This window comes from Aquarana catesbeiana, linkage group LG10 (genome assembly GCF_042186555.1).
Source record: "Aquarana catesbeiana isolate 2022-GZ linkage group LG10, ASM4218655v1, whole genome shotgun sequence".
Lineage (NCBI taxonomy): Eukaryota > Metazoa > Chordata > Amphibia > Anura > Ranidae > Aquarana > Aquarana catesbeiana.
The window spans coordinates 31,818,551-31,837,101 of NC_133333.1; the positions used below are offsets into that span (position 1 = coordinate 31,818,551).

Below are 18,551 nucleotides of genomic sequence, written 5' to 3' on the forward strand. Positions count from 1 at the left end.
ATAGTGCAAATAAACCTTGAAAACTAAAATGATTTTCCCTATAATAAGACAAAGGTCCATTCTCATATGTTACAGTGCTAGCTTTCCAGGCTTCATAAAATAATTTTTCACAGCTCAGGAGTGAGAAATGCTACAACAGTTGTATCCATAGTGCAGTTTTCTTGCTGGTTTGGCCCAATAAATTGAAGTTTTCTGTAATGAAATGAGACACCGGAGACAATTTGGTGGCAGAGTAAAGCATTGTTTTACTGAAGCTTATAGCTCAGGACAGAGTCCAGGTACAATATCTTGGCGGTTACAAGAAGGTGCATTTCATGAGCAGTTGCAAACATATAGCAAAGATTTTCCTGCATGACAGATCGACACATCAAAGGCCTTAAAGTTTACTAGTAGCTAACTGAAATTGAAAGTTCAATTGGGCTTTAATTTTTCATAATCCATTGTATGCCTTGTGGACCTTGTTTGTGCACTGGTGTGCAGTCATGTTGTCCAAAATGTCTTGGTATGCTGACACCTTAGGAGTTCCCTTCACTGGAACTAAGAGGCTAAGCCCAACCCCTGAAAAAAAACTGCACACAATAATCCCAACACCACCAAATGATTTGGACCAGTGCACAAAGAAAGGTCCATTAAGACATGGATGAGTGAGTTTGGGGTGGAGGAACTTGACTGGCCTACACAGAGTCCTGACCTCAACCCAATAGATCACCTTTGGGATGAACTAGAGAGACTGTGAGCCAGGCCTTCACTTCCAACATCAGTGCCTGACCTGATAAATACACTTCTGGAAGGATGGTCAAACATTCCCATAGACACACTTATAAACACTTGCAGACAGCCTTCCTAGAAGAGTTGAAGCTGTTATAGCTGCAAAGGGTGGGCCAACTCAATATTGAACCCTATGGACTAAGACTGGGATACCATTAAAGTTCATGTGCGTGTAAAGTAGGCGTACCAATACTTTTGGTAATATAGTGTATATGCATACAGATGACTTTAATTGGTTAAAAAGGGATATGCCAACATTCTGTAAGGTTGTAGAATGTAATGCATTGCAAAGTGCTGCTATCATTGCATATTTCATATATTGGGGACTTCAAAGATCTACAGTATGTGTAGATGAACTTATTGAAAGATAGACCTTTACTACTGTTGTGATGCTTATACAAAGTCAACATGGAAGAGAACAGAGGAAGCTGAAGAACAGAAGTTTCATAAAAGGGGAGCCTGGTAAAACTTAGCTGAATGGATAGGGTCCTGCTTTTATTATAATGTGAGTTGATGTCAATTTCCTGTACCATATCCCATTATTCCTCTATCTTTTTTTACGCTTAGGCTGATGCTTGGGTTTTGGTAACCAGCACTTATACTTTGAAATCGACTTCATGTTGTATCCAACCGCTTGGCTGTATTCGTTGTTACAACTCCGATTCGACATGCATCCCTGTACTGAAAGTTTGGTTTCAACTCCATCTGTAAGGACAAAGTAATCAGCATTAACAGGATGAATGTCCAGTCAAACATTAACCTTTGGCCTTTAACCACTTCCTATCCGGGCCAATTCTGACACTTCGCTCCTACATGTAAAAATCTGCCTTTTTTGCTAAAAAGTTACTTAGAACCCCCAAATATTATATATATATTTTTTAGCAGAAGCCCATTTTTTTTTTTTTATAACAAAGCAGAGGCCCTTTAGAATAAAATGGTGATTGTTGCAATTTTTATGTCACATGGTATTTGTGTGCAGTGGTTTTTCAAATGCAATTTTTTTGGAAAAAAAACACTTTCACTGAAAAAAAAACACTAAAGTTAGCCCGATTCTTTTCTATAATGTGAGAGATGAGGTTATGCCGAGTAAAAAGATACCTAACATGTCACGCTTTAAAATTGTGTCTGCCCAAGGAGTGGCCGCAAACTATGGTGCTTAAAATTCTCCATAGCCAATGCTTTAAAGAGGAAGTAAACCCTGATGGGTTTTACTTCCTCTTTGCTTCCCTGCAAAGGTAAAGCATAATGGGCTACTATGTATCGCATAGTAGCCCATTATGTGTCAATTACCTTACACAGGAGCCTGCGATGTCACCGCTGTCCCCTCTTCCACGAAGCATCCATCTTCCTTCCAAGTATCGCGGCTCCAGCGCTGCGATTGGCCGGAGCCGCGATGACGTCACTCCCACGCGCGGGAGCCGCCACTAACGGCACGATCGCCATTAGAACTGGCACGCTCAATACACCTGCGCACCGCTGTCTACGGCGCATGCGCCGTAGACATCGGTGCCTGTCTTTTGCAAATATTTCCTAAACCGTGTAGGTTTAGGAGATATTTCTTGCACCTACAGGTAAGCCTTAATCTAGGTTTACCTGTAGGTAAAAGTGGTCTGTAAGGGTTTACAACCACTTTAAACACCTTTAGAGGTTACCAGTGTAGAGTTACAAAGGAGGTCTGGTGCTAGAATTATTGCTTTTGCTCTGATGTTGGTGACAATACCTCACATGTGTGGTGCAATCACCGTTTGTATATGCGTGCGAGAGTAACGTATCCATTCGCATTTTGCATGTAAGCATGGTGGGATGGGGGCACTTTAAATTTTTTATTTTTTATTATTTTCTACAATTTTTTTTTTTTTTTTACACATCCCTTGTGACAGCATGGGCCATGACAGGTCCTCTTTATGGAGAGATCTGGGGTCTTTTAGACCTCAGATCTCTCCTCTGGCCTCCCATGCATCCGATCAGACACAGATCGGTCTGATCGGCTGATTTCCTGGCCGCTGAGTTGGACCTGGAAGTAACAAACTACTCGTTGCTCCCAGTTTCCAGGGGAATGACGTCAGTTCCTCTCACTCTGTTCAGGGCAGCCATTGCCACCGGCTGCATCACTCCCGGGCTCCACAATGGGATGGTAGAGCCTGGGAAAGGTGGCCGTGGCCACGGGGGGGGTGGCACCCCCTTCCGCCACCTGCAGAAGTGATTAAGTGGTCAATTAGCCAATCAGATAACTTCTTCTTAAAGGGAATCGCTGGCTGAAAAGATCGATACTGGGATGGTGCCTGTAGGTGCAGGCATCATCCCAGTATAAGTACTACTGAAACCCAAGGACGTCCTACGAGTGGGAAGTAGTTAAATTGGTTGTAAACCCTCAGGGTTTTTTACCTTAATGCAAAAATATATATATATATAAAATTAGGGATATTACAAACACCCCTGAAATGCCCCTTTATGGAAAGTAGACACAAGGCGAATTAACCACTTCAGCCGCAGAAGGATTTGCCCCTTTATTGACCAGGCCATTTTTTGCGATTCGGCACTGCGTTGCTTTAACTGACAATTGCGCAGTCGTGCACCGCTGTACCCAAACAAAATAGCAGAAAAGAGCAATTCATCTAAAATAATTACAATGTGCAAAAATGAGTGGGTTACCATGAAACATACATATGGATATATTCATCCAGTATATGGTTAGATAATAAATCATTCACTTATAATATGGTTTGTTGAGTTACTTTAAAACTCCAAAATTGGAGAAGCATTGGGCATTATTGCTGGTGTAGTTGTTATCATTGGAACATCGTGATTAGCACTAAGCAAAATTACTTGGTGATGGTCCCATTAAATGGGACCATCACCAAGTAATTTTGCTTAGTGCTAATCACGAGATATATAGATATATCTATAGCTATATCTATATAGCTATAGATATATATCTATATATCTATATAGATATATAGAGATATATATCTATATAGATATATATCTCTATATATCTATATAGATATATAAATTTACAAACACCCCTGAAATGCCCCTTTATGGAAAGTAGACACAAGGCGAATTAACCACTTCAGCCCCGGAAAGATTTGCCCCTTTAATGACCAGGCCATTTTTTGCAATACGGCACTGATTCGCTTTAACTGACAATTGCGCGGTCGTGCGCCGCTGTACCCAAACAAAATTTACACCCTTTTTTTCCTCCAAATAGAGTTTTCTTTTGGTGGTATTTGATCACCTCTGCGGTTTTTATTTTTTTGTGTTATAAACAAAAAAAGAGCGACAAGCGCTATGGCGGCTGGTCGGCTACTGGTTAAGTGAGATAAAAGGAAATAGAAGTGGTTAAACAGTTATTTCACCACAGACCAATATTTCAACTTGGCGCAAGTTTCACCACCAGCAATTTGCAGAATAAGGGAGGTAAAGGGGTTAATATACTTTTACTTAAAACAAATGATGGAAACAAAAGCCATACAGCATAAAGGAAAGAAACCTACCTGGTTTTTCAACCATTCCAACTAAATAGGCGCAAAAGTCAGTCTTGCTTCTGCAGATTGTGTATGTAACAGGCTTGCATAGCTCTAGGGTGTCATATGAAACACAAGCTGGACATTCAGGCCCATTGAATTCATAGGTTATATTTGTCACTATATAACAAAGGGTTAAAAAAAAAATTAAAGCATATCTAAACCTATAAACAAACATGTAAAATACTGCAGTCTTTAGATGTGGAGGTCACATTAGTTTTCTTTTTTTAGGCTTTTTTTCCTTTTAGCTTTATCCTGAGAATAACATAATTCTGGTCCTAGGGTAGCTACACTCACATCTTCACTTTACCTATGGAAGGATACATCAAAGCTGGACTGCATACATGTCTGCCATTGCCCATCTCTAGATTATAGATTACAGAAAAATGATAACATTTTTTTTGTCAAGAAAAGCAAAAACAAACTATTTACACAAGTTTTAAATTCCCTATGTACAATGTGAAGATAGTGTACCGCTTGGTTCCTTGTTATTGCAAATAATACTTGACTCAGACAAAGTGCATGAAAAGATTGGGTTGCCCAGTAATTTCTTTTTTTTGTTTGTTTTTCATTTTGGAGAGTCCAATATGAGAGAATTCCACCATCACAGGACTTTTTATTGAGTCCACCAAATGGATGGAATTGCTTGTTACACCTGTAGCACCCTCTAGTGTGCTAGAAGTGTAAGTTTTTTTTCTCGAAAGTAGGTACATTTAAGCAAGGCTGGCAGCCAAGCCTGTGTGTGTTGAATCTGGGTCAGGGTTAGTGACTCAGGGAGGCTGGAATGACTCATCAGGCAGCATCTCTGATACCTCCCCCTACTTCTGGAATTTTGGAGAAACTTCAAAAAGAATGGGAGGGAGGTTAGGAGGAGCTGCTTGGAGTATTCATGAGGGTCCTGACCAAATCCAAACAGATGGGTTGGCAGGGGGCAGGCCTCATCATAAATACTCAGAGTCAGCCTAGCAGGGCAGGAGAGATCGGGTGGAAACTGGAGATGGAGTGCTGAGAAGACTGTCGGAGGCCCTTAAAGGTAGCCCACTAGTCTGGGGGGAGGGGGTGACCTCAGGTCTGGGGCTCAGGTGCTGGAGGGATCCTCTCAAGACAAATGGAGGAGTCCTGTCTAGAGGCATGGGAGCAGGTATGAGGACAGTAGGACCCAGCAAGCATGTCTAGGGTCTCCAGGAAGGATACAGCCGGGGGGCTGGTGAGTGTGACAGTCTGGGATGACTGTGGGAAGATTAACCAGGAGGGCTAGTGAAAGGGGCAGTTGCGGCCATGTGGGCTGGCAGTGCCTGAAGAGGTGGCACTGGGATCAGTAAAAAAAAACAGAAAAAGATCAGATCATTAATAGGTTAGTCACCGTCCTCAAAGTCTTAGCAGCTGGGATTAACTCCTAGGGGGGAAGGGGTGAAGGTTGCAGTAATATGTTCCATAAAGCACTCACACTCGTATTAGATTCCATGACAGTGGAAGCGAATAGAGTTCAGTTTTAGTGATATAAACAGCCTCTCCAGATTGATTGGTAAAAAAGATGTATTGCAATCAAATTAACAAACTTACACTGGCATGACTTGACAAAGCGTTTGACATGAAAGCCCTAAGTGAAAATGTCCAAATTGGGCCCAATTAGCCATTTTCCCTCCCTGGTGTCATGTGACTCGTTAGTGTTACAAGGTCTCCCCTACAAGGTGTGAATGGGGAGCAGGTGTTTTAAATTTGGTGTTATCGCTCTCACTCTTTCATACTGGTCACTGGAAGTTCAACATGGCACCTCATGGCAAAGAACTCTCTGAGGATCTGAAAAAAAGAATTTTTGCTCTACATAAAGATGGCCTAGGCTATAAGGAAAATGCCAAGACCCTGAAACTGATCTGCAGCATGGTGGCCAAGACCATACAGCAGTTTAACAGGACAGGTTCCACTCAGAAAAGCCATGGTCGACCAAAAGAAGTTGAGTGCTCATGCTCAGTGTCATATACAGAGGTTGTCTTTGGGAAATGACGTATGAGTGCTGCCAGCATTGCTGCAGAGGTTGAGGAGGTGGAGGGTCAGCCTGTCAGTGCTATGACCATACGCCACACACTGCATCAAATTTGTCTGCATGGCTGTCATCCCAGAAGGAAGCCTCGTCTAAAGATGATGCACAAGAAAGCCTGCAAACAGTTTGCTGAAGACAAGCAGACTAAGGACATGGATTACTGGAACCATGTCCTGTGGTCTGATGAGACCAAGACAAACTTATTTGGTTTAGATGGTGTCAAGCGTGTGTGGCGGCAACCAGGTGAGGAGTACAAAGACAAGTGTGTCTTGCCTACAGTCAAGCATGGTGGTGGGAGTGTCATGGTCTGGGGCTGCAAGAGTGCTGCCGGCACTGGGGAGTTACAGTTCATTGAGGGAACCATGAATGCCAACATGTACTGTGACATACTGAAGCCAAGCATAATCCCCTCTCTTCGGAAACTGGGATGCAGGGCAGTATTCCAACATGATAACGACCTCAAACACACCTCCAAGACGACCACTGCCTTGCTAAAGAAGCTGAGGGTAAAGGTGATGGACTGGCCAAGCATGTCTCCAGACCTAAATCCTATTGAGCATCTGTGGAGCATCCTCAAATGGAAGGCCAAGGAGCGCAAGGTCTCTAACCCAGTGTTTCTCAACTCCAGTTCTCAATGTCGTCATGGAGTAGTGGAATAGGACTCCAGTGGCAACCTGTGAAGCTCTGGTGAACTCCATGCCCAAAAGGGTTAAGGTAGTGCTGGAAAATAATGGTGGCCACACAAATATTGACACTTTGAGCCCAATTTGGATATTTTCACTTAGGGATGTACTCACTTTTGTTGCCAGTGGTTTAGACAATAATGGCTGGGTGTTGAGTTATTTTGAGGGGACAGCAAATTTACACTGTTATACAAACTGTACACTCACTACTTTACATTGTAGTAAAGTGTAATTTCTTCAGTGTTGTCACATGAAAAGATAGAATAAAATACTTTTGTCAGATACTGTACATACATTTTCTGAAGCCAATCCTACCCGATCCCACGCTGAGCTGTCAGCCGCAGCTTCTCTGTAGAGGTGGGTGCAGAGGACACGCCCGACAATGGAAGCCCCATAGTAAGTCTATGGGTGACGTCACTTCCCATTCATTTCACAGCCATTGTCGGCTGACGGCTGTGTCCTCTGCAGCGCTTCCGCCACTGCAGATCGGGTCGGATCCGTTTTAGAAAAGGTATGTATACTGATTTCTTCATTACAGGGCTAGATAGGTTAGTCTTATGCCGCGTACACACGATCGGATTTTCCGACGGGAAATGTTGGATGTGAGCTTGTTGGCGGTAAGTCCGACTGTGTGTATGCTCCATCGGACAATTGTTGTCAGACTTTCCGCCAACAAATGTTGGCTAGCATTCTCTCGAATTTTCTGCCAACAAATGTGTGTTATCGGACTTTCCGATCGTGTGTACACAAGTCCTTGAACAAAAATCCAAAGTACAAACATGCATGCTTGGAAGCAGAAATGGTCGGTCTTGTAAACTAGCATTTGTAATGGAGATTTAACATTCGTGACACAGCAAATTATAAAATCTCCAAATGCAGTGCACAATTCTCTTCTTCTTTAATGGGATAATAATGGAGCTGCTTTGCTGGTGATACTGTTGGAGTTATTGCAAACGAATATCCAAAGGTTTTTTATTTTTCTAGTGATATCAAGAATAACATTATTATTATATTTTTTTTTTTATTTGTGCATTAAAAAAAAAAAAAAAGAAAGGCATGCTATCTGCCAATAGAACTTAACCAAAAAGTGCATTCTTTGCATCCAAAAATATAGAAAATATACCAAATCAAATCATTATTCCACCAAAAAAATAATGTCAAAGCAATAACTCCAAGGCCAATAATAAATTACACGTTATCTCTTCCGATTCCGCAACATGTCTGGTTGACGAACGGCCGTTCAGAAACGAACTGAAAAGCACGAAATTAAAAATGCGAAAAGAAAAGCGCGAATCAACACTCACCAAACTTCTACTAACACGTAATTAGCAGAAGGACCCCAAAGGGTGGCGCTAAAGAGCTGAAAAACCACGTAGTACGTCTAGTACGTCACTACGTTCATAATTGTTGGCCAACATTTGTGTGACCGTATATATGCAAGACAAGTTTGAGCCAACACCCTTCGAACAAAATTCCACGGTTTTGTTGTCGGAAAGCCCGATCGTGTGTACGCGGCATTAGAATGTTGATGTCTGTAGATGCAGGGATTTTAATTTTAGGGTGGACTTATACTTTAAAGTTGAAAAGTTAAATGTGGTTAGACATTTCTAGATGTTCCCTATAACATTTCTAGATCTACAGTATAGACTTTTTTTTTTAGTTTTTTTGTCCACTTTAGGTAATTCAAGCAATTATGAGTTAGGAATTGTATTATATTTGCTGGCTAAGCATGCATACATTAAGACAAATTCAAAATTCACCAATTCATTTGCGAACCCATTCACTTGTCTCTATGATGCAAAATGCATTTCAATCATTTTAATTATGACAAATTTGAAAACACAAAACAAACAGAAACACGCACATCCACACATACATTTTACTCACTTATATTATTCCCATTGTTGCATAGATTGGTATCACAGCAATTATATGCAAGATCAAAGTAAACATCCGCATTAACATAGGCATACATGCTAGAATTGCATTCCAGATTCATAGAGCAGCGCTTCTTCATGGAGTAGTAAGTATGATCTGCAAACAAAAATGATTTTAAATATCAACACATTTCTAACATTGTACGGCTGAAAACCAAACTCTAGGCAGATATAAAAAATGGAAAATATTGCAAATCTGTATTCATTAAAACATCATTTAATATGAATTATTTTTAGTTGCCCCTTATTAGTTTTTATTAACCCCCCCCCCTTTTTTTACACTTTTTAAAGATGCCTATGTTTATTTTGTAGCATCGAATAAAAAAATATATATATATTATTGTACCAGAAACATCATTCTAAAGTCTTTATATAAGAGAGAAATAACAAAATAACATTTTTACTTTTGATGAGTAATAAGCTATATATTTCCCAGATAGAAGAACAAGGTTTGGTTACGATATTTGCTGCAGCTGTCGGTATACGGTGTTTTTTTTACAAACTTTTTACACCGAGCACAGATAATATTTTTTGGTTGGTTCCAATATTGTTAATGGAATTCTGGTACTATTTTATTATGCTGATTGTGACCAAGGCTGGCCTGGCCATATGTTATACAATTTTCTTGTACAATTTTCCTTTAGTTTTATAAAAAATCATATAATATGAGGTCAAACCTAAACACTTTAAATTTGTATGCAATCAGGCAGGCTCTTGCACTACATAGTTGAGGGTAAATCAAAAGGAAATTGAAATAAGAAGATTATATACTGTAGGGCCAGCTTAAATCAAACTGGTTTAAACATGTTGCATGATCTCCTCTCATCTAGACGGGTTTTTCATGAACAGAAGATGACCATTGACATCAGTCTATAATGGGATATTGATACCATATTTTCTTGCTACTGCTGTCGTCTTCTGGTATCAGAGACCACAAAACTATTTGCACACAAAGGAAATTCCAGACCAATGCATGGAGCTGATTGATTAACAGCAAGGGATATTTTTATTTTTTTATTTTATACATTAACATTTTTATTGTAAGGCTATTTATGCAATTAAAGAAAGAAAAAAAAGAAAAATACATTGACATTATTAACATTTAGAAAAGAATTTACATGTTGCGAAAGAAGGGGGATTAAGGAAGAAAGAGCTGTAAAAGGTATGAAAGGAGAAGTAGCATGAGCTGAAATGCCTAGTAACAAAAATAATTATTTTAAGAAGGATTAATCTTATCATCAATCATAATGTTCTTGAAATAGTCATGATAGTTTATCAGGTTTTATTTGATTTATGTATCTATTTATTTATTTTAATTATTATTTATTTATTTAGAATATTTTGTTTCCATATTAAGTTACATGTTTTTCTTTAGTCTCTCTATTTAATACTTTAAAAAATTATCTAACTCAGGTAACCATTCAGCTATACAGTAATTTGATTCAATAGCGGGGTTTTCTCCAGTATTTTGGCAGGATCGATTTCAATGCCAAGATAAAAGGGGATCAATAGATTGAAATTTTTGACTGGTATTTATATATCTGTTTGTGTTATCATTTTTGCTAAATAATTTTTTAGAAGACTAAATTGATAATAAATGTTATTATTGCATATTGTAGTTATTTGCAGGTGTTTTAATAAGTTTTTTACATCCTGAAAAAAATGCATTTATCTACACCTATAGAGAGATTGAAGACTTACTGAATCCAGATTTTTCAGAGATGGTCATACAAGAGCTGCCTTCTGGGCATTCAGTTACTTCACCTTTGCAATACTTAGAATTACGACAATGGCCTTCATAACATTCAAGATTTTCAACTAGAAAAAAAAAATATAATAATAATAATACCAATATTAATTATAACGTGTTCTAATCAGCCAGGTTAATCCAAGCGTTGTCCTATCTACTGTATATTGCACAATGTTACTTATTCTGCCAGTGGCTGTAAAACGTTCAACAGGCAATCTGTTATGTATTTATGAATAAACCCTAAAGCATCTATGTCATGGGACTCCAAACTTTCTAAAAAAATGGGCCAGTTTACTGTCCCTCAGACTTTAGGTGGGTCGGACAGTGGTCATTGGGAGTAGAAATTGTGCTGGTATCAGTGGGAGTAAACAAAGTATCTTTGGTATTAGTAGGGACAAGTGTTCTGATTACAACTGTCCCGCCAAGATATAGACACCAAAAAAAATTACATAAAAAAACAACTTAATAGGGGTTTTAACCCTTTCTTACTCGATACAAAACCTAAACCTAACCTAACCTAAGCCCCCCATCTCCACTAACAGTGAATAGAAAGGACTGGTTAATCATATGAACCTTACATATGGATTTACTTTTAAATCTAGGAGTTGTCCTAAAAAAATTTTAAAAATTTGGTCTAACTGGAGAGGTCCCAGAAACTATCAGCACATCAGATTGTCATGAAGACTATGTCACCTGAGATCTCAATAATCTGTTGTCTTTGCTCTCTACACACATACTTCATAGTCATTTTATGTAAATTTTCATTCTCATCAGCATGGGAACAAAAACTTCATCACACTCTTCAGGATCCTTACGGTACAGGATTCTCCAAATACCTCATCTGTTCTTCTTATCCTCCAAAATTGCAGAGATGAACTTTAAATTGCTGACAAGATGTCACTATACTTCTGTTAGGTTACACCATCTACTACAGGACTACCACCTTACCTGTTGACGGGGCTGTGGCTTGGAGGCCCACCATGCCCATGTTTGATGGTCATGCCATATCTAACAACCCTTTTGGGCAAATGTGAACTCTTTTATCCATCTAATCTCTGGTGTTCCAAAATCTGATGACCCCCTGGGCCACACTTTTCCATTGTTCTCGAGAACCGATCTAATCTCTGGTGTTCCAATTTCTGATGACCCCCTGGGTCACACTTTTCTGTTGTTCTCAAGAACCGATCAAGACTTACAAACAATCCATCCTCCCCCACCTGTTAAACTCTGCTAAGTTCTTGATCAGCAAATTCCCTCAATAAAATGGTGGTTCCAAACCATAGACCATATCTGCTCAATGGAAGATCTCAAACAACGAGTTTCTGAAGTGCTAGAAACTGTCAGTCATATGTGGATATACGTGGATAAAACTAATACCCAGTGCATCTGCCAGCCACGGGAGAAATGGGAAACGAGAATCAAAAAACAAAAAAGCAGTGCTCTATCTGTACCAGCACTAACAGCATTCTCTTGTAGTTGCTGGTCAATTGTCTACAGTGCAATAAACTAACTTTGAATTTAGTCCATGGTTCATATATATATATTTTTTGGCTCCTACCCAGAGAACGATGCTGTTTTGTTTTTTGATTCTCAATGGAAGATCTCACCTTTGACAGCCATAATACACAATCCTCTTTCACTAAAATATGGGCATGCTGGTTAGCTTTCAAGAATACCTCTCACTATGCAGAGATTATGTCCTCGGATTAGAGTTCGTATTGATGCATTTAATTTTACAGCATGCTGCTGCGGGCGCAATGTATGTATGTATAAATATGTATGTATGTACAATAATATCACTAATGATCTGTTACCAGAACATGTCATTGTTTGTGTTAGTTACCCCTAGATGCATGGGATCTCGAAGGAACAGAATGGCACCCCCTGCCCCCCAACCCACTAAACTTCTCCATCTCCTTTCTTTCTTTCTCTTGTGTTGATTGCTCTTTAACTACAGGTGTTTTGTGTTAGGTGTTTGATTTGATATATGCTTTTAAATAGCTTGTATTGTGAGCATTTCAATTGTTGTGAACAAGCACGTTTTTTTTTCGTGTGAAACGCGTCAACTGATCGTCATTGCAATTTTGTCTGGCTCATGACAACAAAGACATTTCTACAGCATCTTTTGGATTCAAGTGTGCGATCAATCTTTTCTTCTGTTCTTTCTTTCTTTCTTTCTTTCTTTCCTTCTTTCTTTCTTTCTTTCTTTCTTTCTTTCTTTCTTTCTTTCTTTCTTTCTTTCTTTCTTCCCCTTCCTGCTCTTTACTCTTACTACTGTAAAGTTAAGATCCTTGAGATGATCAATAAGAACCTTCAATATAACCAACATTGTTAATTTGGTCGTTATGTACTTGTCATAGAATGTGCAACTTTCCTCCATGTTCTGCAACATTATCTTATTAAACATTTATTTTTTTAAATGTTCTTTCTCTTTCACCAGCTACTTAACACCTATTAATGCCATGACTATTATGTAAGCCACTGTACGCATTGGTGTAAAATCAATGATTGTATTTACCTTTGTTGTAATTTCTCCAAAAACAATAACAATTCCAAAAAAAAAAGTAATGAAGGCTTGTATTTTATAATTGCATTATTTTCTTACCTGTAGAAAGACCAAAGAAGAGAAGTAACAGGACAACGCCAATGGTCTTCATTTTTTTAGCTTCTAAATGTCTTGGATGTTAGAGATCTTCTGATGCTTCTCACGTGATTTAATTCCTCCTTAAATGCTGCAATATATTTGATTTTAATGGTCAATAAGCAGTATTTATTAAATTAATTTATTATTAAATCATTATTTACTTTTGTGGTGTTGTTTGTTTAATAATAAAAATAATTTATAATGATCATTGCAGAACAGCAATTTGCGAATGTAAATGTTTCAAAATAATATTTACATTGACTTTGGATCAAGCTCAACAATCTGAATCCAGCAATAGATCAACTCCCAATGAAGTACACATTTGGTTAGCCCTGAGGATGAAACTGAATACTTTTTGTGCATTTCATTTGTGATATACAGTCACCAATAGACAATGAATCATACTAGTATATTCAGTGCAGCGCTTATTAAACTTCAATACCAGGCAGTTTTGCCCCTTCCTGTCCAGGACAATTTTGAGCTTTCAGTGCTGTTGCACTTTGAATGACAATTGCGCGGTCATGTAACACTGTACCCAAACTAAATTTTTATCACTTTCTTCCCACAAATAAAGCTTTCTTTTGGTGGTATTTGATCACCTCTGCGGTTTTTATTTTTTGCTAAGCAAACTAAAAAAAACGACATTTTTGAAAAAAAAAAAAAGTTTTTCTTTGTTTCTGTTATAAAATGTTGTTTTTTCCTTCACTGACGGACACTGATGAGTCGGCACTGATGGGCACCGATGAGGCGGCACCGATGGGCACTGATGAGTTGGCACTGAAAAGGTCGCACTGATGGGCACTGATGAGGAGGCACTGATATGTACAATTGATGGGCACTGATAGGCGGCACTGATATGCAGCACTGGTGGGCACCGATAGGTGGCACTGACAGGCGGCACTGATGGTCACTGACAGGTGGCACTGATGGGTACTGATAGGCGGCACTGATTGGCACTGACATGTGGCATTGATGGACACTAATATATGGCACTGATGGGCAGCACTGATTGGGCAAGTACTGACAGGTGTTAATGCTGGCCACTGATTGGCACTGTGTTGGACACTGATTGGCACTATGGTGGGCACTGATTTGCACTGTGGTGGGCACTGATTGACACTTTATGGGGCACTTGCAGGGAGTTATGATGGGGCACTGACTGGGCACCAATTGGCAGCTTATTGGTACATTTGATGGGGGCTGTGCTGATAATCAAGGTGCTGATTATCAGTACAGACCCCCCCTCAGACAGAGAGAGACGCCGATCGGCTCTCCCTGTCAGCACGAACCGAGGAATGCCGTTTACCGGCACTTCCTGGTTCACGCGATGATCCACTGTGATTAGTCACAGCTGATCACGTGGTAAGAAGCCTCTGTCAGAGGCTTCTTATCACGCTCGGAGATGCAGTGTTTCATGCTGACATGCCGCACTCGCGATCAGTGCGCTGCGCACCCCCTGGGGCGCGCTCCGGCATGTTATTCTGCTGGACGTCATTTGACACCCAGTCAGGATAACAGAACCACTTCCCGGCCGTCATTCTGTTATAGGCCGGGCGGGAAGTGGTTAAAATTGACCTAAACACATATAAAACAAGTATTTCCAAACATCCAATAATATAAAATATGTCATCAAATCGATATCAAATGTGTATGTGATATTGTATGTGATTACACTGTGCAAACACCAAAATAAGTACCCTCAACCATTCTGTACTGTAAGAAGCGAGTCTTCAAAAACTCTGCCTCCTTCAGAAAGTACTCCTGTAAGGAGCAATTCCTCCTAATCTGAGGTATTGGCTCATAGGGACATACCTAAGCCAGGACTCATGGTGGCAGCTGTCCGTCCCTATGTAGCCGTTCCTGTCAGTGTCTTTAAAATATGTGGACGTAACAAGTCTATTATTTTCTACCCTGATTTGCATGTCTAAAAAATATATAGCAGAGGTGCTGGCCTCATGCTGTAGAATAATGCCTCAATCATTGGAGTTGAGTTCACCAAAGAACAGATCCAAAAAAGCACGATCTCCTTCCCATAGGAGGAGGATGTCATCAATGTATTCACCCCAGAAGATCAAATTGGTCCTCCGTTGATCATAGATGACGTCCTCCTCCCATTTGGTCATAAAAAGATTGGCCATACTTGGTGCAAACTTGGAACTCATCACCACTCCTCAACCTTGCAGATAATAAGAGCCATTAAACCAAAAATAATTGTGGCTCATGGCAAAGTCAAGGAGGTGGAGAAGGAACTGCCACTGCAACCTACAGATGCCCGAATCCCTCTCCAAGAAACATTTCATGGCCTCTCTGCCATGACGATGAGAAATGATAGTGTATAAAGAGGCCACATCTGCAGTGGCCAAAATATACCCTTCCTAAACTCCTTGTGATCTGTATCAAAATATTAATGACCTGTGTACTATCCTTAAGGTGGGATGGATTTTTAAAAACAAGGGGCTGCAGGAAATTATCTATGTATCTCCCAATCCTGGAAGCAACAGAATCAATTCCGCTAATAATGGGACGGCCTGATGGATTTAGGGGGTTCTTATGGACTTTTGGTAAATATTAGATCACCAGGATGCGGGGAGCTACCGGGATCAAGAAACATTTTTCTTTTTTGTTCAAAATACCCTTATTGAAACCCTCATCTATTATTATCTGAAGTTCTCTTTTATATTTTAGATTCGGAGCCGGTTTTTATACGACTTAAGGATCTGCTCACCACAGAATTGCACATTAATTGGGATGTGGCGTTTTTGGAGAGATATATCTCTGAAAAAATAGTTCCTAGGAGTCTTAAATGGGAATTGACTCCATACAATGATGATGTTGATACATCTGAGTGGTTTCAGTATTTCAACAAGGCAGGATTAGCACTTCTTGATTTTTTGATCACTCGCAAAAAGAGGAAATTGACAAACATTGATGATGAGATTGTTAAACTTAGAGATAAAATGGTCCCTTTTAGAGACCTGGAGGACTATAAAAAAAGATCTGATAATCTTAGAAAACATTTAGAAAAAGAAGAAGCAGAACAGAAAACAAAAAAGAAAAAGAAATATGTTTGTGATACTGAAGATTATAAGAACAATAAAGTTTTTAGATGGCAGAGTATGGAGAAGGTTAATACCACAAATAATAGGGGGTAGCAGTTGGGACTAATGGAATACCACAATCACAGGGAACTCCGGGTCCCCTACAACCTTCCACATACCAAGGTAGAAATTTAGATTCTCCCAGACCTGTACATGGACAACCACCTAAAAACAACTCTAGAGGTAGAGGAGGCCCCAGAAGGGGCAATAGAGGAGGTGGCCGTCCTTTACACCATGAGCCTGTCAACACCCATAATAGGTTCGCACCCCTCTATAGAGAGGACGAGCTCTATGGAGGAAGCGACAGGTACATTGTACAACATCCTCAACAAGGACCCCCACACGGCCATTTCAATAACTCTTGGAGGCAACATGGAAATTTTTCTCCAAGGGCTCCCTATGCATATGAAAGGGACAATGGTGGTAATGAATATTGGGAAAATTATCATTATACAGCTACCCAATCTACCAGTCATCATGTAAATAATTATTTTCCCATGTAGGGATCAAGTCTAAAAAGAAACATAGAACCAAACGAGGGACCAGAGGGGGAGGAGGACAAGGTTAAAAAAGAAGGAGGGTCTAGCAGACAATGGACTATTCAACTTGAGTACAGCTGCTCTTTCTCATGAAGAGAAAGTTGTACTGAATCATGGCCTGAAGTTTGCCCCTCCCCGTCCCTTAAATAAATTTGAAACTTATATGGATATCCATAAGTACATCCGGAAAATCAATGTACAGAGATATATTATCTCTAATCCTATTTGTAATAGGACTATGGTTCCATCTGAGTTTCAACATTCCACTCTGTCAAATGCCTCGCTGTTCAACCCTCCGAGCCATTCAGCTCCATCAGTGGGAGTTTTCAGGGACCTAGTATTTAAAGATCTTGAGAAATTGACTATAAAGAAGAAAAGGATGGATGCAGTTTTTAAAAGAGGTCTTGATGCCCTAAACAGAGGAATGACATTACCGTCCACCCGGCTGACAAGGGGGGGGGTATTGTCATTGTTGATAGTACTGCCTGTGTGGAAGAAATGAACAGAATCTTGTCTGACACAGATACTTACCTTCCTCTTGGAAGCAATCCGACTCTAAAATATAAAAGGGAACATCAGATAATAGTAGATGAGGGTTTCAATAAGGGTATTTTGAACAAAAAATAAATATTTTTCTTGATCCCAGTAGCTCCCCGCATCCCGGTGATCTATTATTTACCAAAAGTCCATAAGAACCCCCTAAATCCACCAGGCCATCCCATTATTAGCGGAATTGATTTTGTTACTTCCAGGATTGGGAGATACATAGATAATTTCCTGCAGCCCCTTGTTTTTAAAACTCCATCCCACCTTAAGGATAGTACACAGGTCATTAATATTTTGAAACAGATCACAAGGAGTTTAGGAAGGGTATATTTTGGCCACTGCAAATCAGGGTAGAAAATGATAGACTTGTTACATCCACATATTTAAAAGACACTGACCGGAACGGCTACATAGGGATGGCCAGCTGCCACCATGAGTCCTGGCTTAGGTCTGTCCCTATGAGCCAATTCCTCAGATTAAGGAGGAATTGCTCCTTACAGGAGGACTTTCTGAAGGAGGTGGAGTTTTTGAACCTTCTTACAGAAAGGTTATGCAGTCAATGACCTCAATCGGGTCATAACTGATGTTGCATTAAAAAATAGAGAAGATCTGCTGAAGCCCAGAATAAGAGAAGGTGGAGATTTTTCTCTCGTTTTTCGTTCTATACCACCCACTCGGATCAGCATTTTTCAATTAAGAAGATTTTTAGAAAGCATTGGGGCATTCTAAAAAATGACATAATACTAGGTCCTTTGCTCCCTGAAAATCCTAGGGTACCCTATAGAGGTGCACCCCCATTGAAACTCCAAGTAGCCCCAAATATAATTAGACCCCCTGTAAAACCAAGCTTCTTAGGCGATTTCAAGGGCTATTATCATTGTAGAAAATTTGAAGTTTGTCTAAATAATTGCCTTAAGGAGAGGAAATATATCACTTTTAGTTCCAATGTTACTGGTCGAGCATATGATGTGGAATCTTTTATCACCTGTTCGACCAAGAACGTGGTTTATATGATCAC

General features: G+C 39.7%; 1 protein-coding gene across 1 annotated transcript; it reads right to left on the reverse strand.

The window, feature by feature from the left end:
• Nucleotides 1–229: 229 nt before the first annotated feature.
• Nucleotides 230–13,590, reverse strand: LOC141109998 (protein RoBo-1-like). The gene is made up of 5 exons (XM_073601246.1): nt 13,312–13,590; nt 10,658–10,774; nt 8,907–9,053; nt 4,266–4,415; nt 230–1,473 (listed from the first exon to the last, which is right to left on the reverse strand). The coding sequence occupies exons 1-5, from the start codon at nt 13,361–13,363 to the stop codon at nt 1,316–1,318; spliced, it is 624 nt and encodes a 207-aa protein (XP_073457347.1). The 5' UTR covers nt 13,364–13,590; the 3' UTR covers nt 230–1,315.
• Nucleotides 13,591–18,551: the final 4,961 nt, after the last annotated feature.